We start from the raw sequence: 27,251 nt of genomic DNA, 5'->3' as shown, positions 1-27,251 counted from the left end.
TTGCTGTACTATGTGACATTGCAGCCTTTACTTTGCATACTGCATGTTTCATGTCGTTTGCATATCCCATGTTATGTATATGTTTGCCTTGCATTCCCATGTACATATAATAATTGCTTTTCATTGTTTGTTTTCAGTTTTACCAACACCACTACTTCACATCACTAGCCATTACTTCACATCACTTGTCATATCATCATTTATCATCATATTACTTATCTTGTCTATGCAAGTTCCTCTATCGAATAAACTCAGTTCTTCAGATCTGACTGGATCAGACGAACGCCTCTGTCTGGCAGGCACACCCCCGGTACGCCCACCAAAGGGGGCGTGCTGTCAATCAACATCGACAGCACGCCCCCTTTGGTGCGAGACCCGGAGCGATGGAAAGCCCGTCGCTCCCTCCGTCGTGCGCATGCGCAGTGGGGAACATCGACCCGCTTGCGAGTGTACTGCCGCTCGCGAGCGGGTCTGAATGACCCCCTTAGTGCGGGGCAGTACAGTCTTGCTAAACATTACGAATGTGTGCAAGGTAAAGTGGGCATCCTTATGTAGTGCTGCGGCGACATAGTGATCTCAATGATTTAGCATGCTATCGCAGATGAACTGCATGCGTAATCGCAGCTTAGATTGCAGTAGTGATCAAAGCTGAATAGGGCCCAGAGTCATCTTGATTGATCCTTATTGTCTCACCTGGCACATCCTGAAAATGATACAATGCAATGCACTCCCACAGGATTATGGGGGTCATTCAGACCCGCTCGTGAGCATCAGTACGCTTGCAAGCGGGTTGATGTTCCCCACTGCGCATGCGCACGACGGAGGGAGCTCCGTCGTGTGCATGCGCAAGACCCAGGGAGCGACGGGCTCTCCATCACTCCGGGTCTCGCACCAAAGGGGGCGTGCTGTCGATGTTGATTGACAGCACGCCCCCTTTGGGGGGCGTGCCAGGGGCATGCCTGCCAAACGGAGGCGTTCCCATGGGAACGCCTACCGTCTGAAGCCGGCCCCACTGACATCACTAGTGATGTCAGTTGGAGTGATTTTGGCTCTGATAGAGCCAAAATCACTCCAGGGCTTGTGGCAGGAGACCCTACCGCAGGGTCTCCGTCACAAGTCCCATGGTCGCGATGGTCAAGACCATTGCGACCATCTTTTTGGCCGCTCGCATATGCTGTGGGTGGTCACCCACAGCTATACGAGCGCTGGGAGGCCGCTCCATTTTCATGGAGGAGGGCCCTGATTCAGAGCGAGCGCTCTGGTCAGAGCGTCCGGCTCTGAATCAGGCCCTATGTGTGCAACCCACTCCAGTCTAAAAAGGTGCTGACCCTAACAAGCAACATCTATGTGACCATACAGTACAACTGCACAACTACAAACTAACCAACTAGGGGTAAGATTCTGAGATGCAAGCAGTGCTGATGTTTTGCTACTGCACATGCACAAAATGTGTTGAAAACCCTCACTATGCACGCATGAAGTGTCTGATGTCATTCACAATGCATACAGCATCGCTAACAGTTGTGAAAAGGTTCGCGATCCATGGGTGATTCATAGAGGAGACTAGGAGGTGATCTAAAGTGATCGCAAAAAGGGTTTGTTTCATGCGTGTGTTTTGGCAGTGTCATGGAAGTGATTAGGAATGCTGATGCCATCCATTGGTTCGGAGGCCATGTTTAATTGGATTTAAGGAGAGTAGCTAATGTTAACTGTAGGCTACCACAAATGTCGATATTCCCACAAGCACTATTGTGAGGGCGTATGCAATCACAGTTGCATTACCAATCATATCTGAATCAGGCCATAGACTATGGTAAGCAACCTTAACTTTGTACAGAACTGTACAATATGGAAACATGTACAATGCAAATGAAAGTACAACAACAGAGAACAGGCAGAAAACAATGTGCAATGAACAGCAGGTACACCCAAACCTTGACTTTAATTGGGGCCTGACTAATGGGTAACATACTACAGAGGAACATGGGGAGGTATCTATTGCCTACAACTATTTCAATCTACAAGAGTAATATCCTATGAAGTAGGTGTGGGCCAATTTGATGTTAAATTATGGGCATAGCCTGGTTTGGGCAGGAGAATGGAGATTGCAACTGAGAAAAGAAAATATGTCCCATACAGGATCGAAGACAGCAGACTAAAGGTAATAGCTCTTCCCTACTGTCTCCTTTGCTAACAGCATACTCTTGACATACTGTATCATCTTCTGGCCACTTCCAGCTATTGGCACTTTCTTCTTCATCTTTCCCAGTGGTGCATGGTGTCTCTTTCCTTGCATACCCTTGTTTTAGTTCATGGTGATAATTCTCTATGTATATGTGGTGCAGTACCTGTTTTAGGTACTGTGGTGCAGTACCTGTTTTAGGTACCTCTATGTATATGTGGTGCAGTACCTGTTTTAGGTACTGTGGTGCAGTACCTGTTTTAGGTACCTCTATGTATATGTGGTGCAGTACCTGTTTTCATTATGTTAATTTATCGGGGTCCGAATGGACCCCGATAATTAATTAACATCCTAACTCACCGTGGCAGCCGGAGCAATTCATCATTGCTCCGGCATGCTGACAGCTGATGTGAAATCAGCTGCCCCCGCAAGCAGCTACACTGATCATTTTTGGACCAGTGAATCCTACAGGTCACGCATGCGCACAAGTGACCCGACATCCGACAGAAGGAGCCAGACACGGGCGGGGAGATCCTAAAGGATTCCTCTTCGCAACCTGGACCTTATTCTCATAGGGAAGAAGCAGGATGCGATGCCAAAGCAGGAGCATTCACCGTCTGAAGATGGCGATTGCTCCCGCAGTTAAGCTCCGAAAATATTATATTTTCAGAGCTTGATGAATACTGTCCCCATACTAGTGTATGGGGACAGAGGGCCATTCCGCCAGAGGAAGGTAAGTAGGAGATATCTGTAATACTATTGTATGGGGACAGTGGGCCATTCCGCCACAGGAAGGTAAGTAGGAGATATCTGTGATACTAGTGTATGAGGACAGCAAGCCATTCCACCAGAGGAAGGTAAGTAGGAGATATCTGTGATACTAGTTGATGGGGACAGCGGGCCATTCCACGAAAGGAAGGTAAGTAGGAAATATCTGTGATACTAGTGTATGGGGACAGCAAGCCATTCCGCGAGAGGAAGGAAAGTAGGAGATATCTGTGATATCTCCTGCTTTATCTTCTTGATGAATGGCCCGATAACTTAATTTTCACAATTGCAGGTGAAAATGTGCATTTTTACCTGCTTTTGTGAAAATTAAGTGATGATGAATAGGCCCCTTAGACTGGTTTATGAAATGTATTTTTTAATGCACATCAAAACACACAAGAAAAGTAAACATGCATATAGACATATGTGTTTTGCTATGGGTTTACAAAGATCGGTCTTTATTTTTACCCACATTTCCAATAAACTGGAAGGGAAGGAGAAGTATCCATAAACAATTGACATTAGAAATTAAAAGCCTGTAAATATGCAAATATGTATAGAATTATTTGTCAGAATTATATTTAACATCCATTTATATAAATAACGGGAACATCTGATCTCCATTTTTCTGTAGTGTTTCGGACTATAGATAGACAGTAAAAAGTCGACAATGTCTAGATAGACACCAAATGTTAGACAGTGAAAAGGCAGACACACTAAAGGTAGACATGTAAGAAGGTCGACAGGTACAAATGGTCGACACAATAATGGTCGACACATTTTTTGTTTTATTTTTAGGGTTAGGCACTTACTGTAAGGTTAGGGTTAAGCACTTACCCTATGGTTATGGTTATGCACTTACCCCGATGGTTAGGGTTAGGCACCAGGAGGGAGGGTTAGGGTTACACACCAAGGGGAGGGTTAGGGTTAAAAATAAATAAAAAATCATGTGTTGACCAATTTTGTGTCGATCATGTGTACTTGTTGACCTTTTTACATGTCTGCCTACCTTTAGTGTGTCGGCCATTTGTCCATGTTAACCTTTTGTCCCAGTCAACCTATTGACTGTCTAACATATGGTGTCTATCTAGACACTGTTGACCTTTTTACTGTCTAACTGTTAATCCACACCCTTACCTTTATACAGTATATTAAATACTGACGCTTTTCTTTGTTTTTATTCTACCTGCAGGTCAATCTAATGGAGCGTACACACGGTCAGATTTGTCAGACTTGTCAGATTTGTCAGATGAACGATTGAACGATTAAACGATCTGAACGATTGAACGATTTTACCAAAGTTTTGAACGATTTGAACGATTTGAACGATTGAACGATTTTTGACTGCATTAAAATGAATGGAATCGTCCAAGTCTGACTGCAAACCCATCAGATGTCAGATATCGTTATCTGACAAACGGGAACGCGCATCGTTGATCGTCCATCGTTCAGGCATGTCAGATATGAACGATTTTCCTTCAGATATGAACGACTGAACGATTTTTAAATCGTTATCGTTCATATCTGAAGGAAAAATCTGATCGTGTGTATGCACCATAAAAGAAGAAATCCATTGGGTCAATGTTGCTTATAATGGCTGTAGGTTGGCCCTGATATGGAAATTTTGTGGCCTTTATATTAGAGATGAGCGGTTCGGATTCTGTGGAATCCGAACTGCTCCGAACATTGGGGATCCGAGTCCACCCGAATGCTGTTCGGGTGTTCCCTGCCTGACTCGGATCCCCGTTCGAGGCCGAGCAGCAGCCTCCTTATGTCAGATTCTCGCGAGAGAATCCGACGTCAGGGCTCCTCTAGTGGTGGGCAGACTGCTGTGATAGCGGTCTGCCCTACACAGATCAAACACACAGCCACCAGCGGCAGCTGTGTGTTTGTAATAGCAGTCAATGCGAGTCACACAGACTCTCATTGGCTGCTGCACGGAGGGAGCCGGTTGGAGCTCACTCATGAGATCCGTCTTCCGGCTCCCTCCACGCGTTCTACAGCAGAGCGGAGGGCGGCGGGAGCAGGGATTCAGGTGTGTGTGTGTGTAAGGGGGCATTACTGGTGGGCATACTACTATTGGGGGCCTGCTAAGTGGGGGCTTGCTAATGGGGGGCATACTACTAGTGGGGGCCAGCTAATGGGGGGCATACTACTACTAGGGGCCTGCTAAGGGGGGCACTACTACTACTGGGGGCCTGCTAAGGGGGGCATGCCACTACTGGGGGCATGTTAATTGGGGCACTACTATTGGGGGTACTACTACTGGGGGCACTACTACTACTGGGGGCCTGCTAAGGGGGGTATACCACTACTGGGGGCATGTTAATGGGGGCACTACTACTGGGGCCATTGTGTAAGGGACACCACAATGTATAAGTGGCCCTACTACTGTGGGCATTGTATAAGGGACATTACTACTGTGGGCTTTGTGTATAAGGGTTACTACTGTGGGCATTGTGTAAAAGGGGCACTACTGTGGGCATTGTGTAAAAGGGGCACTACTGTGTGTCATAACATAAATAAGAGATACTACTTTATGGTGTAATGTGAATCAGGGGCACCATATGCGGTGTAAAGTGAATAAGATTGTGCACTGTAACTCCTTGGGCTGTAGCCCACTTTGTAAACAAGTACTGTGATTCTGCTGGCCATACCCCACTGGGTGGGTGCACTACTTTTCATTTCTGCCACTGTGTGGCAATGTTTAATAGATGTGCTTTAAATTGTGGTGTCTGTGCCGCTACTTTGTCGCTTAGTAACCAGTCAGCTCACTGCAACCTTTGGCCAATAATGTTGAATACAATATTATAAGCTGTGAGGTGGTCTAAATTGACTGTAAATGACTGGAAATTAATGTTATTGAGGTTAATGATACTCTAAGAAGAAAAAAAGGACCAATTTATGTGAATTTAGCTTTTTTTGTCAATTTTTGTAAAAAAATCTAAATCCCAAGCCAGTCACCGCAGTTTGGCAAATCCAAATCCAAAGCCGGACGACGAATTAGAACCAAATCCAAATCCGGCAAAAATGGTCCGGCGCACATCCCTACTTTATATGTTTACTGACATCATCTCAGTGCGGACCATCCCATATCAGATCTTTCTGGCTGCAGAGCATTCTGGGTCCTCCAGCAATGCTGCCTTTGGATTCTCTTCCCATCATTATTTTCCCAGGAAATGTTTGGAAGATTTTGTTTGGTACTATAAAAGCAAAGTGTATGGACAACAAGGGCCGATTCTCTTTACCCGTGCTGTCAAACAGCTCTGTAACACAACTAAGTTTATGGCCAAAAACGATCGCATATGTGGAAACATCACTTAATTTCATCCTCAGCCGCTTTATCCTATATTTTACACAGCTTGGGAAAAGTATTACCAGGTGTGGAAAACATTGCCAACCTTCAATAACTCTTACGGTTTGCACCTGTGGAATTACATGAATTCTTATCATAAAAAAACAATGGTTCCTGGCAGTAACACATTGGTGGAGCATCTCTACCTACAGGACTGTCCTTCTACATATGCTGCTGTTTTAAGGAATGACACAAATCCTCTTCAAAGAGACCACATTTAGCAGCTACCAAGTTATGTTAGACACGTGTTAGCCTTTTGGACATATCCCTGAGGAAGCACAGGAAAATATGGATCTTGGTCACAGTGATTACTTTATGGTCACTTACTGTACATAAAGCTGATTTGGCAACAGTAACTATATAGTGAAATTATGCAAGTAACTAAAGGCTTTACCATGTCTCTCACTGTAGTTTGATTGATGCAGGCATAATTGTACAAAGTACATTCTTTTATCTATATTTTCCTACCTACACAGTAGAGATGAGTGGGTTCAGTTTCCTGGAAACTGAACACACCCAAACTTACCTGTTCCAAATACTTCCGGGTCCCAGCTTGAATCTTCTCCCCAGTTCCAGAAACAAAAATGGGGCAAAGCACCATTCTCACGGTGTTGGATCTCCCATTTTATGGACCCAGAGTGCAGACTGCCAGATCCAACCAGCGGCCGCTACCATGGCAACAGGCCGCTGGTTGGCTGAGAATGGCTAATCTCTCAGCAAATCAACATGTCCCCATAGACTTCAATGGGCCCATCTCAGCCAACCAGTGGGCTGTTACCATGGTAGCGACTGCTGGTTGCATCAGACACACAAGCCTGCACAAAATATATATTTTTTAATTGGCATGGGGTCCCCCTATCCTAATCATAACCAGCACTGTGCTTTTTTGAGCCAGTCCTGGTTGTGAAATTACAGGGGGGAAGATTATGTAGGGGTCACCCGTATTTTACACAACCAGCACCAGGCTCCTGAGCCAGTCCTGGTTGTGAAAATATGGGGGAAAAAAGACTTAGGGGTCACCCGTATTTTACACAAGCAGCACTGGGCTCTTTCTATTAGGGGTGTAATGCCATATCAGGAGGTCACGATTCACTGGGTCCCCTTGCAAAGCATTCAGCACCCCCTACTAGTCAGCTTAGGCCAGGAATTCCTCAAGATGTGAGGAACTTCCACCAATAAAGGGGTCCCCCTCCCAGGGACACCCCAGGCCCAGGCCGATAGCCCAGAGCTATGTTTGGCACCCCTGGTGGTGGTAGGTGCTGAGTTCATGGTGTAAAAGATTTTTTTTTTCTATCATCTTTTACATGGGACTATAGTTCCTAGCAAGCATTCCCTGCTTGCCATTACTTGGAGAACCACAAGTGTGTGTGAGTGAGTGATTGTGTGTGTGTGTGTGAATGTTTAATAAAATAATACAATATTTGGTGTGTGTGTCTTATCTTTTTTTGACTATTTCTTTTACAGGAGGAATACAGACACCAGTGGGTCCTTAATGTCCCACATGCTGGTACTTGTGGTTCTCCAAGTACCGGCAAGTTGGGCAGGCTTGCTGGGACATGTAGTCCACTGTAAAAAACAAGTATTTTTTCTATTACACCATGAACTTAGCCACCCATCACCACCAGGGGTTCCAAGTTTAACCCCAGGCTATCAGCCTGGGCCTGGGGTGTTCCCGGGTTGGGGGACCCCTTCAGTGGGGGTTCCACACTTCCCAAGGAAATCTTATCCTCCACTGACTAGTAGGGGATGCTGAACACTTTGGCAGAGGAATCCAGTGAAGTGTGTCTTCCTGCTGTGGCATTACACACCTGATAGAAAGAGTCCAGTGTTGGTTGTGTAAAATACAGGAGACCCCTAAGTAATACTCCCCCTGTATTTTCAGAAACAGGACTGGCTCAGGAGCCTGGTGATGTTTGTGTAAAATACGGGGAACCCCTACGTAATTTTTACCCATATTTTCACAACCAGTACCGGCACAGGAGTCTGGTGCTAGTTGTGTAAAATACATGGGATCCCTACATTCCCCCCCCCGTAATTTTACAGCCAGGACCAGCTCAAAAAAGTCCCGGTGCAGGTTGAGCTTTGGGGGGGAAGGACTCTGTGCATTTGTTTTTCAATTCTTTAAATACAGAAGCACTACACAGATCACACTGATCAGTGCAGGCTTCTGCAAACATGCTGTGAGGTGGTCAAAATTGACTGAAAATTATCGGAAATTAATTTTATTGAGGTTAATTATACTGTAAAAGCAAAAGCGGATCCAAATTAAGTGATTTTGAAAAAAAATACAGATCCAAAACCAAAACGTGAAGGCGATTTTGGCAAAACCAAAACTCGACGACGAATTAGAACTAAAACCAAAATACGGGGAACATACAAAGTGCTTCGAGCTAGCTATTTTATTTTCATTTTAACTGGGGACAAACTCTGACCATCCTCTGAGATGTGGCATCAAGAAGTCAATAATAAGAAGACAACATGCAAAAGCCATGTCCACATTCAACCATTGGGAAGTGCAGAGGCTTTGTGTGACTACGTTCAGGGTTGTGGGCCCAAAAGTAAATGCACAGAAATGTAAACATCCTGCCTTCTACCACTTTTGTAACATAATAAAAATGTTCCCAAAATACTTCTCATTAGGGCCTTTTTTCTAAATGATCTAAATCAGGAGAGTAAGGTCCTATTGGGACTGTCGATATTGCATGTATAACAATTTTACATATTGATGTTGTCATCACACTAGAATTTGTGCTCATTAAAATATACAGTACTTTACTATATGTAGTGTGGCTGATTTGTTACATATACTGTATATCTTAAGTACAATAGGATTTCCACATCTTCCCATCACAGAGGATGTGTAAAAATAATCAGATAATTGTTAGACACCTGAGAAAGTGGGAGATTCCTTCTAAAAGCCAAACTTTGCCCCAGGTAATGCATTTAAATATCTTAAACCAGAACTCAAAAGTTAGGAAATATCCTACTGTATTTATATTGCTATTAATAAAGTATATCCAGCGTTGCACAGAATAAACATAAAAAACAGTAATGGTATCAAAACAGGATGCAGTTCGATTACCGGCGTCCGGGAATGTTGGTTGTTGGAATCCCGAAGCTGGAAGACCGACATGGTACTAAAGATAGGCATCTAAATCCTGATGCCTATCTTTAGCCAGACGCCAAAATCCCAATGGCCAGCATCCCGAATGAAGGTAAGCGGGGTATCGTAGCATGAAGCCACGGGGAGGAGGGTTAGGTTTAGGCACCCCTGGGCAAACTTAGGGTTAGGCAATCACCCGGGAGGGTAAGGTTTAGGGTGCGGGGAGGTGGGGTTTGGTTTAAGCACCACTGGGTAGTCTTAAGGTTAGGCACCAGCCCGGGAGTTTTAGGGTTAGGCACCACTAAGGGAGGGTTAAGGTACTTACCTGCCCCAGTCGGGATCTTCATGCTTCGGCCTTCCGGCATCTATATTTTATCTACTGGGAATAAATCCAGCAGCATTACCTACCAATTCCATCAGAACAACAGTAAAATACACTTTGGCAGAACATAGCATAAGTACCAAACATTAGTTTCACACCACATATCATATAGGATAGATACTGGGGCATGGGTAGGACAGATCACTGAAGCTAGTAGGAACATACTGTACACTGGGCCTGATTCAGAGCCGCACGCTCTTTAAGAGCACTTGCTCTGAATCTGGGCGGCCTTTTTTTTTTGCTTGGCCTCCTGGCCGCTTGCTAAGCTTTGGATGACCACCCACAACTTTTGAAAGTGGCCAGATGTTGGTCACGATGGTCGCAACCATCAGGCTTGCGACGAGACCCTTGTGGTAGGGTCTCGTCTGCCGCAAGCCCCAGTAAGCTTCCGGCTCTAATAGAGCCGGAAGTTCACTACTGACATCACTGGTGATGTCAGTAGGGCCGCCCACAAATGGGAAGCGTTCCTTCACGAACACCTCTGTTTGTCCAGCCACCCCCCCAGCCCAACTCCAAAATGCGGCGAGCTGTCAATCACCATCGACAGCCACCCCGTTTTGGTGCAAGACCTATAGCGTTGGAGGCGGCGCATGCACAGGGGGCAAACATCGACCTGCTTGGGAGAGCATAGCGATTGCGAGCGGGTTTGAATCATACCCAGAGGCAAGTCGCAGGTGGGATCAATTCAGTACTTTACTCAATTTAATGTAGAGCAAAGTGTGGGTCACTGAAAGGGGAGAAGGAGACAAGGAAGAAGAGCACTAGTGGAGTTTGCTAGAAAAGAACAAGAAAGAGGAGGGCCTTGCCCTTAAGAGCTTACATACAGTACTTAGGGTGAGGTGGGAACAGTTGGAGGGTGAACTTGAGCATAAATTGTGGGGGGTGGAGAATAATAATAATTATGATGGGTGTTAGTGGGATTTAATAAACAAGTATATTTTAAGGGTGTGTTAAAGCTGGGGAGACTGGTGAGAGTATGACTGGGTAAGGGAATGAATTCCAGAAGATGGTGGCACCTCAATCACAATAATGGAGGAGAGTGTGAGAAGAATTGACCAGGGAGGATGAGAGGCATTGTTCATAGAAGAATGGAATGGTTGGGAGGGAGTGTAGAGAGAGAGTAGGATAGTGCTGTAGGGTGTGGAGGAGTAAGTGAGTTTTTTTTATTGAGATAGTGAGCCAGAGAAGTAAGTTGCAGGGGGGGAGGCAGAAGTCATATGGCAGGAGGTGAAAGCGAGATGACCAGTGGTGGTAAGAATATATTAAAGTGTGGTGATGCGAGAGAGGGAGGAAATTACAAAATTCTAGGTGGAAAATGATGACAGTGTGAATAAGAGTTTTGTTGGCATTGGGGATAAATAAGGGACAAATTCTGCTGATGTTGCAGAGTTGGGAGCAGCAAGTACGATGGATGGCTTTACACGAGGAGTGAAGGAGAGAGTGGAATTGAGGAAGATAGTCTGAATTCAGAAAGAAAAACACAAATTGTTTCACAAACAAGATTTTTATCCTCCACATATCACCATAGTAATGCATTTAGTCAATCACTTACTGCATTTATTTAAACTAGGGATGGGGAGCCGGGGGCCTCCGGAATCATTCGGTCTGGCCCTCAGAGCTTTTTTCTGCTTCCTCATCTGGATAGCAAGTTGCCTATAATGGCACCCTGCGGGCAGAATTTATGCAGCAGTTCAATCTGGAGCATCCTCATGATGCTTCAGATGGTCACACCGCTGTCCTTACAGCTCCCCGAAGCATCCACAGGATGCTCCAGGCATTGCTGTAATCACTGGCAATTTTGACCCCTGTCCCCGTATGACATCACAAGGATAGGACATGGCCTGCACCGTGCCCGTGAATAATGTTATATAAAATCAAAATGGCCCTCTGCAGAAAAAAGGCTTCCCACCTCTGACTTAAACAGATACAAATCCACAAAAATAGGTGCCTGATAACACAAAGTATCATGCACACATTTGGCTGCTTTGTCACCTGTCACAAGGCAGACTGCAGGTGCTTCTTACTAGGTCTGGCATAGTGTGAGGGCTTTCTCTGTGGACCATTGGGGTCTGGGGGCCTCCATCGCGGTCCGGTCTGCATGGTGGGTCTTCTACTCCCTCACCGTGGGATTGCTACTTTACATACAGGTCACCATATTGTTGATCCCCAAGGAAGCTGCTGCCTCTCTTCCTTGTAAACTCCAATTATGTGACTGAATCAGGCTGATCACCGGTGTACATTGCTGTAGGCAGCCCTTAGTTCTGGCATTTGTTTTTTTTCAGAACATTTTCTTAGCCTCTGTAAATACAGTTCCCTGGCTTCTGGTTTTCCTGTGTCTCTAGTTTTTTTCTGGTGTTCAGGGGGTCTATTCATCAATTTCTACAAAAGTTGGTGAAAATTAAGATTTTTAAATTAAGTGTCCGCCCTATTCATCATTAATGTAACACAGGAGATATCACTGATATCTCCTGGTTACAATTGTCCAGGAGATATCAGCACCCATACTAAACGTGGATGTGGAAATTATGAAATTCATCAAGTTCCGAAAAGGCATTTTTTTCAGAACATGACAGTGATGCTGTATACTACCCCAAGATGGCCCACAGAATCTGATACAGCAGAGGGATCTGAAAAGATTCCTCCCTGCTGTGTCCTCTTACTTCAACAAATTCCCTCCCGGCTCCCAGAACAGTCCTTCAGTGAGCCGGAGCCAGGAGAGGGCACAGCAGTGGCAGCCATGGATCTGCATGGGTCTGCAGGTCTGACCGGAGGGAGGAGGGGGGCGGCCCAAGTCTCCAGAGGTGGCGGCGAATGATGCAGGAGCATTGCAGAGGATGAAGAGGGGTGTCAGACACTGCACAGCCACATGGGGAACCAGAGCTGTAGGTCTGAGGTAGGTGGGGGGGCACAGTCTTTAGCGGTGGTGGGTACAGCAAAGATGTAGGAAACAGTACAGACAGACACTGGTGGGGTTGGTGGGCAGGCAGACACGCAGGGAGAAGGAGGTCTCTTCTGCTGCAGCTCAGTCTTTGCAGCCTGTCTTCAAGCTGTGCATGAACAGCTTGAAGACAGGCAGTGAAAAATGACCAGTTGCAGGAGAAAAGTTTATCATTTCTGAAAAACTGCTTCGTAGAAATAGCAGTTATTCGGAAGTGATAGTTGGGGTAGGAGGCGTGATGAGTGCCTCCTAAACTGTGTTTCAACTCGCAGCGAGTTCAAACCATAATTATCACATGTGATAATTATGTTTCGATGAATAGGCCCCCAGGTGTCTTAAGCTGAATCCTAGTTTTTGAGTATCTTCAGTGTGTCCCAGGTGTTCCAGTGTATCCAGCTTCAGTCCTTCTCTGTGGTGACTTATGCCTCATGCACTGCTGATCTATTCAGTGTTTGAGAATATCCATTCTCTTTGTAACTTCTCAATGTTCCAACTTCACCTCGAATGCTCTAGTGTCAGCTCCTGTCTGCAGTGCATCCTATGTCATGCTTGTTACAGCACTAGGAGTGTGTTTATTTGGGTCTGTGACCCTTGGGCTAGCTGTGTGAGCTGGAGTGTGGATGAAGCTAATTGGGTTAATAATTCTGTTTCCCATGCAAATATACTAGCAGCAGAAAACTGATGCTGGAGAATGGTATTGAGAACATATGCAGACTAGCAGGATTACCTGTGGCTGCAGCTGAATGTAGAATATTCAGAGGCAGTCTGCAATTGTCACGACTTGAGAATTTGATGTACCCTGACTGGAATCTGAGGTTGAAGATGGATTGGAGGTAAAGTAAACAAAGCTGATGGCTTAATAAAGTTTCTACTCATGCTGGATAGGGCGGAAGAGTAGCACAAAGTAGGAACTTGTTAAAGCTGCTGGGAGTAGCAGTGAGAGCACTGAGGAGAACTAGGACTGTCTTAGAACCTTGATTTCACAGAATTTGGGTTAGGAGCTGGTACTGAGACTTTTGGAATCTGGGCTGGAACTGGAATTGCAGGAAACTGGACTGCAACCGTTATTGCTTGAATCCAGGCTGGAACAGGAATGGCAGGGCACGAGACTGGGACCGGTAATAACTGAAACCTGGCTGGAACCAGAATTGCAGGGCCCCAGACTAGAACTGATATTGGTTGAATCCAAGCTGGAACTGGAATTGCAGGGAACCAGACTGTGACCGGTAATGACTGAATCCAGGCTCGATTAGAAATTGCAGGGAATCGGACTGGATCCGGTATTGGCTGTACCCGAGCTAGAACCGGAATTGCAGGAAACTGGTCTGGGACCAGTATTGTCTGAATCTTGGCTGAAACCAGAATTGCTGACTGGTATAGAAGGCATAGCAGGATCACTGTCATCAGAAGCTAAGAGCATACTCTGAGAAGCACAGAACATCTTCATAAAGCACAGGCTGTGACTGACAGTACCCTGGCAAACTGCTGCAGTTCCAGGAAAACCTTTCATAGCAGCTGCAGGCTGCTGGAGTCAGGTGGCTGGGATCTGGGTTATGATTGGACAGGCTGTGTGAGAAACATGGTAGTGCCCAGTACCAGAAGCCAGCGGGAACTGCCACACATAGAACGCCAGAGGAAGCAGCAAGCCCTGCACACAGACACTTGAGAGAAGAGGGACAAGCAGCAGAGACCACAGCCATAGCTGTAGGAAGGGAATCCCCAGAAAGACTCCTGCTCTGCAGCTGACGGAGCCTGCAGCGGGGAGCCACAGGTGATCTTGTGATAGCAATTAATTGGAACCGGGTGCCAAAAGCACAATTGAGTCAGGCTGCAATGAAATAGGCTTTGAAGAGGTATTGGAGCAGGTTTTCTCGATAGCACTGGAGCAGAAAACAGTAAAGCAATATTGGAGTTTTTTTGGATAGCACTGGAGATGAATGCTGTGAAGCAATACTGGAACAGGTTTTCTGAATAGGTCTGGCATAGAATACTGTTAAGCAATACTGGTGCAGATACTGAACCAGGAGTCAGGGTGCTGATCTTCAGAGAGATGTTTTTCAGGCAATGAGCAGTCAGCAGGTTCCTGGTTTAAACAGGGTACCCTTAGAACTGATAGGCTGGATGAATCATGTGAGCAGAGTTGATGGAGATTAGTTTATAAAAGACAGGAGTGCAGAGAGGGGGGGAGTGGGTACTAATTACCGAGGGTCCAGGTCCAATATCGCCTCCCCTTCCTCTTTCCTGTCAGCAGCCCAGGACATGCTGCTGTGTGCTCGGCTGCAGTGGGAAACTACTCGCTGCTGAGCAGAAATTTCTCCTGCCTGTGGGGGGAGCAATCACACTGATCATGCCCCCCCTGGACTTGAACAGGGTTGAGGGGCTCACAGCACCCCCTCCCCAGCTATCAGATTTTTTTTATTCTAATTTTTCAAAGGGGTGAGACCATGCCTCCCATGATTAGGCCACGCACCTTCCCCCGGGCATAGACTGGCTCTTAATGACCCTGTTAAGAGAGGATCATGTGATACTTTACAAGATGGTGGCACCCATTTTGCATAACAGCAGGTACTCAACATTAAAGATGAGTGACCACAAGTCTTAGGGATGCCACAGGCAACCAGTGGGAATACAGATGCTAGTAAGGTGACACTGCCAGACCCAGTAACAAGGACCTGGCCTCCAATGTTTAACAATGCCTCACACCTCATTGCTCCATTCAATCTCAGGGAGCCTTCTTTTACCCTTTGTACCTCACTGGTCTCACCCTGTGATAACTTGTAGACTCCCAGCACTGAAAATCCAGCAAGACACTGGATTAATGCTGCTAATGTTCATTCTCCTATTCTAGTTAAAAAATCCATTGTCAGTTACCACAGAAACCGCATGTTGGATATCCAGTGGTCACTTTTTGTCAGTTTTTGGTGAAAACTAGGAGACTCCATCACCTCCAGGTTAGTAGTGTTAAATCAGGGTAGATTGGATGAGGGTCCTTGAATTCACTGTGCAGCATAACAATAAATCCTGGCTAGAAATTAATCCTGCTTCTAAATCAACTCCAAATTTTTATTGGGTCCAATTAAAAATTGGAAAATATGTGAGGCAACCCTAGCACAGTTGATGCATTACCTGCAAGATTTATCTTTATGTATAGATGCTTTTCAGGTTTCCTGCTCATCAGGAATTGGACTGCCCCATGAATTTGCTTCACAGACAAACTTCCACTAGGTAAATGGAAGTATCCACTGTCTCTCTCAGAGACTTAAGTCATTTAGGAATAGTTTACAGAAAATCTACAGTAAGGCTGTATCTGCCCAACTACCTTTCCTGCTGGTGCTGGGTTCTGTTAAGTTAATAAGGATGGTAGACTCTGTCCCTGTATTGATTAGAAGGGGTAATTAAACATTAAAAATATTATATTCTTTTTTTCTCATCACAGAGCTCTTTAACAATTGGGTTGAAATTCTTCCCTGTGCTGTGGTTAACTCTCTTACCTTTAATCTTTCATTTTATGTTGACTTCTATCTGCAACCTTGTGTTAGTTCCCTCAGGTCACACCTCAAAGATACAACCCACTTCCTTAATCAGATTCAGTTGATACAGTGGAAACCTTCATATGCATTTCTCACCTTGGATTTAACTGCATTATATACACATATCCCTCACCCTCTCGGTAGGGACACTATATCTAGATGGTTGGACCCTGATGATGACCTGGGGGAAAAATACAAATTATTACTTCTGGACTGTATTTCATTTATTCTCTCTCACAATTATTTTCTTTTTCTTGACACTTATTATTTACAGGTAATGGGAATGGCCATGAGGACCAGGTTCGCACCTAGTTATGTTAACCTCTATATAGAGGACCTTGAGGAAACCCATATTTGAAGGAGTGACTGGGCTGTGAACCTAGTCTTCTATGGCCATTATATAGATGATCTTTTTATGATTTGCGATGGGGATTTACTATGAGCTTCATTTTTCATCACTTTTCTTAATACTAATACTCACAACCTTCACTTTACACATACCTTTCACAAGAGCCAGATGGACTTTCTGGATGTGACCCTCGAAATTAGAAATAATTTAATTATAACATCTAATTTTATGAAACCAATAAACACAAATGCTTATCTACATTTCGATAGTGCACACTATGCACCTTGGAAATATAACATACTGAAAGGCCAGTTTATGCACTTGCTTCGTAACTGTACAGATGTAGAGACTTTTTCAAAACAGGCTTCTGACATGATACATACCTTTAAACAGCGAGGTTATCCAGAAACCTTATTAGATAGATCTTTCCAAGAAGTACTTCAAATGGATAGACAAAATTATTGAAACCTAGAGATATGTTTAAGCACTCTCAAAAGGAGATAGATCAAAACTGAGATATATCCTTTGTTTGTAAATACAAAAACAGCTTTCAGCAGATTAGAGACATTATAGTGAAAAATTATAGGGTGTTAAAACAAGACAACATCTTACGGGATATCCTACCATCAAAACCTATAATTACCTATCCAAAAAAATACATCACTAAAAACTATTCTCGCACCAAGTCACTTGAAAAATATAAATACCATAAATAAAAATTCAACAAATGAGATAAACACCAGTTGGTTATTTTTAAAGTCCTAATGGGTTCTATAGATGTGGAAAATCTAGGTGTACCATGTGTTCCCACATGGCAAGATGTACCACTGAAATAGATATACCAATTTCTAATGAAAAATACAAATTAGTTCTTTTATAAACTGCTACTCCAAATTTATTATTTATTTACTGATATGTGACTGTGCTCTCTTTTATGTGGGATGCACAATAAGATCTCTAGAAATTAGGTTTATGGAACACCGCTGTAACATCATTAACAAAAATATTAAACACAGTGTTTCACAACATTTTATTGACAAACAGAATAGTGACCCTTCTCGACTTAAAAACATAGGTTTAGAAACCATTTTACCTACTGCTAGAGGAGGGAACAGATTCAATAGACTTTGCACTAGGGAAGTCTATTGGATGCTTAGATTTAATTCCCTTTACCCCGATGTCTCAATGAGGCCATCAAACTTAACTCTGTGATTAATTAATGTCTCATATAGGGCTGTATTTACTACAATCTGCATTTGTAATGCAGATTGTAGTGTGATATTACCGACTGAATTTGCATTGCGAATTCAGGCAATATCACAGGGAATTACTACAAATCCCTTGCAGGGACAGAGCTTGCGAGAAAGCTCTGTCGCTGCGAATCCCCTCTGCACACTAGTCACGGGATTGTCACAAAAAAATACCGTGACTAGTGCCCCACACATGCGCCGACCAGCTGCCGCTGCTACCCCCCGGCGCTAAGCCCCCGTTGTTAAGCCCCGCCCCCCACAATCGCAATCTCCAGTATTTTTTTACAATTTATTTTTAGTAACTTTGGTTGGATCACATTTCCCATTAAAATTATGGGAAGTGCGATCTGCTTGCTAAAAATAAGTGATACTTAGGGGTTGGAGTAGAATTTTATGAATTCTACTCCAATTGCCCTTTAGTAACTTTAGGTGAAACTAAAATAATTTGAAAAGGGGTGTGAAAACACCTTTTTTCACTTTATTTTAGTAAAAATAATGTTAATAAATAGAGCCCATAATCCTTAAGATAGGTATCTTCCAATATGGATCACAGTATACTATGTCCATATGTTGTGTAGGGAACGTCACCTTTTATCTGCTTTGATATGTTAGGATTGAAAGAATCTGACTCATTTAAACAGATACACTTTCCTTTATTCGGAATTGTGTTTAAACTTAGGAGGGGTCTATTTTGTGGATATTAATATTGAGACATTTAATGGTATGATTGTATAATATCTTTCTCGTTTTTTACAACTATGAGAGAATTTTTTTACTTTATTTTTCTGATATATGAACATTTAATAATAATAAAAATATAATAATGTTAATCAAAATATGATCAATATTATAATATACTGATATAATTATTATTATTATAAACATGAGCTTTTGTACATAGTTAAGTTTAACCAGCATAATGGATATCAATAGGGATATATAGATCTATTGATCTGAATACACTTTCATATGGATATTATATTTATTTTCCTAATTGTGAAATTTATTACCCTTAAATTAATTGTTTTGGATATAAAGTTTATTAATTAACTTTTTATTATCTAACTTGTGATAATAAAACTCTTGTCACATGACCGGAACGTTGAATGCTGGGTACTGTAGTGTTTTTCATAGTAATTTGATCAATCCGGCTGAAAGCCATATGACATACTGTAGCATCACATGACTATGAGTGATGATTGTCGGTAACTGTAGTCTATATTGTACCCCCCATGAGACCTTTCACCAGCCTCTATACAGTCAGGTGATCGGAACACATTCCGTCATGTGTGGATGGTTAAACACGTGACCTGTAGTGACTGCTGACATATTACGGTGCACACAGAGACTCCAAACTGTCATGGCCAGGTAACATTGTGGTGTCACGTGATAGAGGACCATGTGACACAACTGTTGATATTGGGATCTTTTCTGTGAAATTAGATATCGGTATAGGGTCACATCACATCCGGACTCTACGTATCATATTATTTCTCCCTCAAGACTGTAGAATTGCTCTAAAACTGTTACTAATAAAATATTTTTATTTGTTGAGGATTAATAGGATTGCCTTCTTGTTATTATATATGTTTTTTAATCATGTTTGATGGACGATTTTTATATTAATATGTATCACAAGTGTTGTCAATCGACTAATTACCTTAGTGTATTTAAAGCACCTCTTGCCCCATAGATCCTATACTCCTGAAGAAGCTGGGTGTACAATTACCCAGCAAAACATGTTGAGACCTCTAACTGAACATTCCTGTTTTGCACTGGACTGATATTTGGACTTCCTTATCCTCATCTAATTGAGTGCGGCGTTGGAGACCAATACAGGTGGATTACAATATATACAGCCTTATCTTTGCTCTTCGGATGCTATAGACTGTGTTGATACCTATGCTTAATTATCTTTGCTGCTCATTCAATCTCACTTAATGGATACAGTGGAAGGAGTCCTAGGTCCTATTCATACCATTTCTATACAGGAACAGAAACTTTATTTATTCATTTTGCTCAGGATCTACTTATTTGGAATATGCCATTTTTTATCATATGGTGCAATATATACTTATTAATATATTAATTAATTTTATTGTTTGAATATAACCGTCCATCACTGTATTTAATTTATTTATTTAAGCGATGGGTCTACCTCTTGCACCAGCAGCTTCTGTGACAGCGCATCCCATTTGATTTTTTCTTCTGTGCTGAGTTTGCTCATATTAATCATTTCCAAAAATCCTCCTCTTCTATTTCATTCTATATTGTTTATGGTCTTCATCATCATGTCCTTCTTCTCCCTCTCTACCTACTCCTGCTATTCCAGCCACAAAAACTTAAAAAAGCCTTGGTACAAGTTCTATGCTGAGAAAAAAACACAGGCAGCAATTTCGAACTTGAGACCTGGATATAAAATATGGATCTCTACTTGCAATCTGTAGCTAAAGTTCCATCCATAAAATGTACTCCTTGCTACATTGGACCTTTTGAGTCCTTAATCCACTTTCTTACAAAACTTCTGATAACACCTTACTAAATGTTTTCATATTCCCTTTGGTTATTAAATGGTTCTTCTCTTTAAACCATGATAACATGGATTAACATCCACTTATATACATAACAAGAGAACACCTGATTTCCATTTACCTTTATATAATAAATACTGACACTTTTCTTGTTTTTATTTTACCTGCAGGTCAATCTAAAAGAAGAAATCTATTGGGTCCATGTCGCATCTGATGGCTGTAGGTTGGCTCTGATATGGAAATTTGGTGGCATTTATATGGATACTGACATCATCTCAGTGCGGACCATCCCACATCAGATCTTTCTGGCTGCAGAGCATTCTGGGTCCTCCAGCAATGGTGCCTTTGGATTCTCTTCCCATCATTATTTTCCCAGGAAATGTTTGGAAGATTTTGTTCGGTACTATAAAAGCAAAGTGTTTGGACAACAAGGGCCGATTCTCTTTACCCGTGCTGTAAAACAACTCTGTAACACAACTGAGTTTATGGACAAAAACGATCACATATGTGGAAACATCACTTACGTTCATCCTCAGCGGTTTTATCCAATTCCATACCCAGCTTGGGAAATGTATTACAGGGTGTGGAAAACATTGCCAAACTTCAATAACTCTTACGGTTTGCACCTGTGGAATTACATGAATTCAAATCATAAAAAAACAATGGTTCCTGGCAGTAACACATTGGTGGAGCATCTCTACCAACAGTACTGTCCTTCTATATATGCTGCTGTTTTAAGGAATGAGACAAATCCTCTTTAAACAGACCACGTTTAGCAGCTACCAATTTATGTTAGACACGTGTTAGCCTTTTGGACATATCCCTGAGGCAGCACAGGAAACTATAGATCTTGGTCACAGCGATTACTGTATGGTCACTTACTGTACATAAAGCTCATTTGGCAACAGTAACAGTAACCATATAGTGAATTCATGCAAATAACTAAAGGCTTTACTGTGTCTCTCACTGTAGTTTGATTGATACAGGCTTAATTGTACAAATATACATATATAATCTTACACTAAGCATTATTCTCTTACTTACATTCTTCTGTCTATATTTACCTACCTACAAAATGATCCTAGCGAGCTTGTTTTTTCCTTTTAACTGAGGACAAACTCTCACCATCAATCCTGTGAGATGTTGGCAGGGTTGGACTGGCCCACAGGGGAAATCCCAGGTGGGCCCCACTGCCTTAGGGTACAGGATCCAGACTGTGAGCCTGATTTGGCATGGATCGCAATTGCAACCACAGACGCAGATCGGCTGATTGTTGCTTACTGCGCATGTGTATGCACCGCACTGCGCGTGTGTGAAAATTGCACTTTGATTCCAGATGCACTGTGCAATCCATCACAGAGTGAGTGACAGGTCGTGAGCCTTTGGGGGTGGTGACGGGGGTGTGGTTACAGAAACGCAGGGATGCCTGTCCATTTGAATGCCATTGCATGGGCATGCATAAACTAGCTGCTGCGATTGCCTACGCAGCGTGAGTACTCACTGCATGCGACGAGACTTGCAAATTCTGAGACAGGTCAGACCTGCTGTAAATGTGCATGAGGGGCCGATGTTCTCCAATGGTACAGGTGTATACGCAGGACTGCGAGGTATTATGGATGTGAGAAAGCAGTAGTGGGCGTCTTTATGCTGGCTGCGCGGTGGCAGACATTATCATATTTTTGTAGCTTAATTGCGTGCGATTATGCAGCATGCTGAATCAGGCCCTGTGTAATAAAATTATACATTGTTACTCTATAGTACTTAATTACTATACACATGTTATATTATACTGCATTCCCAGACCTTTTGGTGTATACACTATAGTGCATTGCTGTTATCAGTTTGGTACATTATCATGCATGCACCATCAGTATATACTATATATGTATTTATTAAAGGGCCCAGACCATGCACTCTCTAATAGTTAACCAACGTATGCGGTGGATGGCCACACCCCTTCTAGTGGCTGGCCACACTCCTAAAGCATGGGCTCCTACCACTGCATTTCCCTGATGGGCCCTTCATGCCCCAGTCCCACACTGGATGTTGGCATCAAGAAGACAATAATATGCTAATGTGCCTATTTATCTGCAGAAAACATGCACAAGCCATGTCAACATTCAACCATTGGCACAGGCTTTGTGTGATTATCTTCCGGGTTGTGGGTCCAAAAGAAATGCTTAGAAATGTAAACATCCTGTCTGCTTTCACTTTTATAACAGGATGTACTGTAGTTTATAGACTGATGAACTAAATGCCACCTGTCTATGGGCCTGATTCAGACTTGGAATATCTCTCTCAACTGATCATCTTGGTGAAACCATGCTGACCTGCAGGTGGGACAGATTTAAAATGTGCAGAGAGATTTAGATTTTGGAGGAGTGTTTCCAAACTATCATCTAAATTGTAGAGTAATAATAAAGCTGTGCAGTATTTGTGGGCTACATGCAAAAGCAGCCAGTATTTACCCCATATGTAAAATGTATGTATTTACACCCCTTGCATTGCAATATGGTTTGTTCAGGTTGACAGTTGAGAGAGATATCTCTCTCTATTCCCAAGTCTGAATCAGGCCCTATATCCTGACAGCAGAAGCCCGACAAGGGGCTTAAGGTAGGCATCGAAATACCGATGCTTATCTTAATCCCGACGCCGGAATGCCGAAGGACGCCGGAACGATCAAGGTAAGTCTGATCATCCTTAGCACTTGGCCGCGAGGGAAGAGGGGGATTAGGTTTAGGCACCCCCCCGGGAGGGTTATATTTAGGGTGCGGGGGGAGGGTTAGGTTTAGGCACCCGTGGGGGGGACTTAGGGTTAGGCACCACCCCGGGAGTTTTAGGGTTAGGCACCCCTAAGAGAGGGTTAGGAGTGAAGAAGGGTAAGGTTAGGGTACTTACATGCTCCGTCGATATTCTCCTCTGTCGGGCTTCTGGCATCTGCTTTTCCATGTTTACACTAAAATACTGTGCATTAGGCCCGTTTTTCTAAATTATTTAAATCAGGAGAGTAAGGTCCTATTGGGACTGTCGATATTGCATGTATCACAATTTTGCATATTGATGTTGTCATCACATTAGAATTTGTGCTCATTAAAATGTTTACTATATGTAGTGTGGCTGGTTTGTTCCATATATATCTCAAGTACTGTAAGATTTCCACATATTCCCATCACAGAGGATGTGTAAAAAAATCAGATAATATTTAGACACCTGATGCCTATGTGTCCCATGTGTTTCAGTGTATTCAGTGGCATAAGTTCATCCTGGAGGCAAGTTATAATTTGGTGCCTCCCCAGTCACAGCTGCAGACACTGTAATGTAGCAATTCGCATGCAGACAAGCTATAGATAGATGAAGGCAGCAGCTGATGGTCGGACATGGAGCTCTACACTAATGTATGGTGGCTTCTCAGGTGTCGGGAAGGGGTGCCATGTATTGGCACCCATGACGGTACACTCCGGATACAGCCCTAAGTGGGGTGAATATGCTGTGGAAAATGGAGGAAGTGCTCCTTCAGAGCTGGAGCCTCCATTGTCTCCCATAGTTCTGCCCCTGAGTGTATTCAGCTTTAGTCCTTCTCTGTGGTGCCTTATTATTATTATTATTATTATTATTACCAGTTATTTATATAGCGCACACATATTCCGCAGCGCTTTACAGAGAATATTCGGCCATTCACATCCGTCCCTGCCCAGTGGAGCTTACAATCTATATTCCCTACCACATGCGCACACACACACATACACACACTAGGGGTAATTTTGTTAGGAGTCAATTAACCTACCAGTATATTTTTGGAGTGTGGGAGGAAACCGGAGTACCCGGAGGAAACCCACGCAAGCACAGGGAGAATATACAAACTCCACACAGTTAGGGCCGTAGTGGGTATCGAACCAACGACCTCAGTGCTGTGAGGCAGTAATGCTACCATTACACCGTCTGTGCTGCCCATAACTCATGCATTGCTGATCTATTGCCTTATGACTCATGCATTGCTGATCTATTCAGCATTTGAGAATATCCATTCTCTTTGTGACTCCTCAAAGTTCCAGCTTCACCTCCAATGCTCTAGTGGCAGCTCATGTCCACAGTGCATCCTATGTCATGCCTGTCACAGCACTAGGGGTGTTTCGGGTTGGGGACCCTTGGGCTAGCTGTATGAGCTGGAGTGTGGATGATGCTATGTGGTTTAATAATGCTGTTCCTCAAGCAAATATACTAGCAGCAAAAAATTGATGCTAGAGAATGCTATAGATAATATATGCATGCTTGCAGGATTACCTGTGGCTGCAGCAGAATGTAGAATGTATAGACACAGTCTGCAATTGTCAGGGCTTGAGAATTTGATGTACAGTACCTGGACTGGAATCTGAGGTTGCAGATGGGTTGGAGGTGAAGTGAACAAAGCTGGGTGGCTTAATAAAGTTTCTACTCATGCATTGCTGGATAGGGTAGAAGAGTAGCACACAGAAGGAACAACTTGTTAAAGATGCTGGGAGTAGCAATGAGAGCAATGAGAAGAACTAGGACTGTCTTAGAACCTGGATCCACAGGATTTGGGTTAGGAGCTGGTACTGAGACTTTTGGAATCTGGGCTGGAACCGGTATTGCAGAAAACCGGACTGGAACCGGTACTGGCTGAATCTGGGCTGGAACCAGAATTACAGGGAACCAGACTGGGACTAGTAATGACTGAAACCAGGCTGGAACATGAATTGCAGGAAAGTGGACTTGGAATGGTATTGGCTGAATCCGAGCTGGAGCCAGAATTGCAGGAAACTGGACGGAGGCTGGTATTAGCTGAATCTGAGCTGAAACCGGAACTGCAAGAAAACAGATGGGGACTGGTATTGGCTGAATCCAGGCTAGAACCGGGACTGCAGGAAATCGGACTGGGACCGGTATTGGCTGAATCCGGGCTGGAACCAGAATTGCTAACTGTTATAGAAGGCAGATCAGGATAGCTATCAGCAGGAGCTAAGAGCATACTCCGAGAAGCACAGAACATCTTCACACAGTGCAGGCTGTGAATGACATTGCATTGGCAAACTGCTGCAGTTCCAGAAAATCCTTTAATAGCAGCTGCAGGCTGGTGATTGGTTGCTGGAGTCAGGTGGCTGGGATCTGGGTTCCAATTGGACAGTCTGTTAGAGGAACATGACGGCGCCCAGTACCAGAAGCCGGTGAGAACTGTCACACAAAGAATCCTGGAGGAAGCAGCAAACCCTGCGCACAAACACTGGAGAGAAAAGGAAGAAGCAGCAGAGGCCATAGCTGGCGGAAGGAAATCCCCAGAGAGACCCCTGCTCAGCAGCTGAACACCCGAAGCGGATGATAAAGGAGCCTGCGGTGGGGAGCCGCAGGTGTTTTTGTGACAGCAGTGAATTAAGAAAATGTATTAATTTTTTGTCGGTTTTTGGTGAAAACCAGGTAGTTTATTAGACTCTGTCACCTCCAGGTCTGTAGTGTTAACTCAGGGTAGATTGGATAAGGGTCCTTGAATTCACTGTACAGCATAACAATAAGTCCTGGCCTAGAAATTAATCTTGCTGCTAAACTAACATCAAATATTAATCAGGTCCAGTTCCTGGTGAGAAATTTGGAAAAACATGAGACAACCCAAGCGAAATTGATTCTCTCGCTGCAAGATTTATCCTTACAGTATGTATGGATGCTTTTTGGTTTGCTGCTCATCGGGAATTAGACTGCACCATCGATTTGCTTCACAGAAAAGCTCCCCCTTGGTAAAGGGATGTATCCACTCTCTCATTTGGAGACTAAAGTCATTCTGAATAGTTTAAAGAAAATCTACAGCAAGGCTTCATCTGCTCATCTACCTTCCTTGTGGAATCAATTCCCAGCAGTGGCAGCCTGACAGATGGACAGATCCCGGCAGCCTGACAGCACTGGAAATCCAGATCGTCCTCAGGTAAGTATATACTAACCTAACCCCCCTAACCCTTCTTAGGTGTGCCTAACCCTAACCTCCCCCTCAAGTGCCTAACCCTAATCCCCCCTGTAAGTGCCTAACCCTAACCCCCCCTTCTCCGCTGCCTAAACCTAAGTCCCCGGGGGGGTGCCTAACCCTAAGTCCCCCCTGGGGGTGCCTAACCCTAACCCTCTCTCCCCATAGCCTAACCCTAACCCTCCCGGGGGGGTGCCTAACCCATGGGTCCTAAACCCCGGGTGCGCTAAACCTAACCCCCCCGCGCGGCTATCCGCTCACGGCATCTGGAAAATGACAGGCGTCTAGATATAGACGCCTGTCATTTAACCCACGCCCCGGTTAAAGCAGTCGGGAAGCCGGCTGTCGGGATCACGTTAGCCAGTTTCCCGATTGCATCCCCTTCCTTGCTGGTGCTGGATTTTTTTATTTAATATAAAGGATGGGGGACTTTGTCTCCGTATTGAATAGAGGGGGCAATTAAACATTAAAAATGGTATCTTCTTCCTCTCAATACGGAGCTCTTTAACAATTGGGTTTAAATTCTTCCCTGTGCTGAGTTTGCTCATAAACATCATTACCAAAAATCCTCCTCTTGTATTTCATTCTACATTGTTTATGTTCTTCATCATCATGCCCTTTTTCTCCCTCTCTACCTACTTTTGCCATTCCATTCAGAAATTCCTTACTCTGAGACTTCAAATGCAATCTTTAAAAAGCCTTGGTACAAGTTCTATGCTGATAAAAACACAAAAATCAATCCCCAACTTGAGACCTGGAGAAAAAATATGGATCTCTACTTGCTATATATGGCTAAAGTTCCATCTATAACATTTACTCTATGCTACATTGGACCCCTTGAGGGCTTAATCCACTTTCTTACAAACTTTGGCTGACACCTAAGTGTTTTCATATTTCC

The 27,251-nt window shown here is 43.7% G+C and overlaps 1 protein-coding gene across 1 annotated transcript in view; it reads left to right on the top strand.

Moving 5' to 3' along the window:
* The window catches only part of LOC148534453 (alpha-1,4-N-acetylglucosaminyltransferase-like), an 80,036-nt gene extending 56,600 nt beyond the window's left edge, over positions 1 to 23,436 (top strand). The window contains exon 3 of the mRNA XM_088466871.1: positions 20,559 to 23,436. Within this exon, the coding sequence (XP_088322997.1) occupies positions 20,559 to 21,149 (591 nt within the window). The 3' untranslated portion in view covers positions 21,150 to 23,436. The remainder of the gene's footprint in view (positions 1 to 20,558) is intronic.
* Positions 23,437 to 27,251: the final 3,815 nt, after the last annotated feature.

Source organism: Taudactylus pleione, unplaced genomic scaffold (assembly GCF_031769625.1).
Source record: "Taudactylus pleione unplaced genomic scaffold, aTauple2 ptg000066l, whole genome shotgun sequence".
NCBI classification, from domain to species: Eukaryota; Metazoa; Chordata; class Amphibia; order Anura; family Myobatrachidae; genus Taudactylus; species Taudactylus pleione.
The sequence above is the reverse complement of the archived record's forward strand: the minus strand, read 5'-3'. Positions and strand labels throughout refer to the sequence as shown.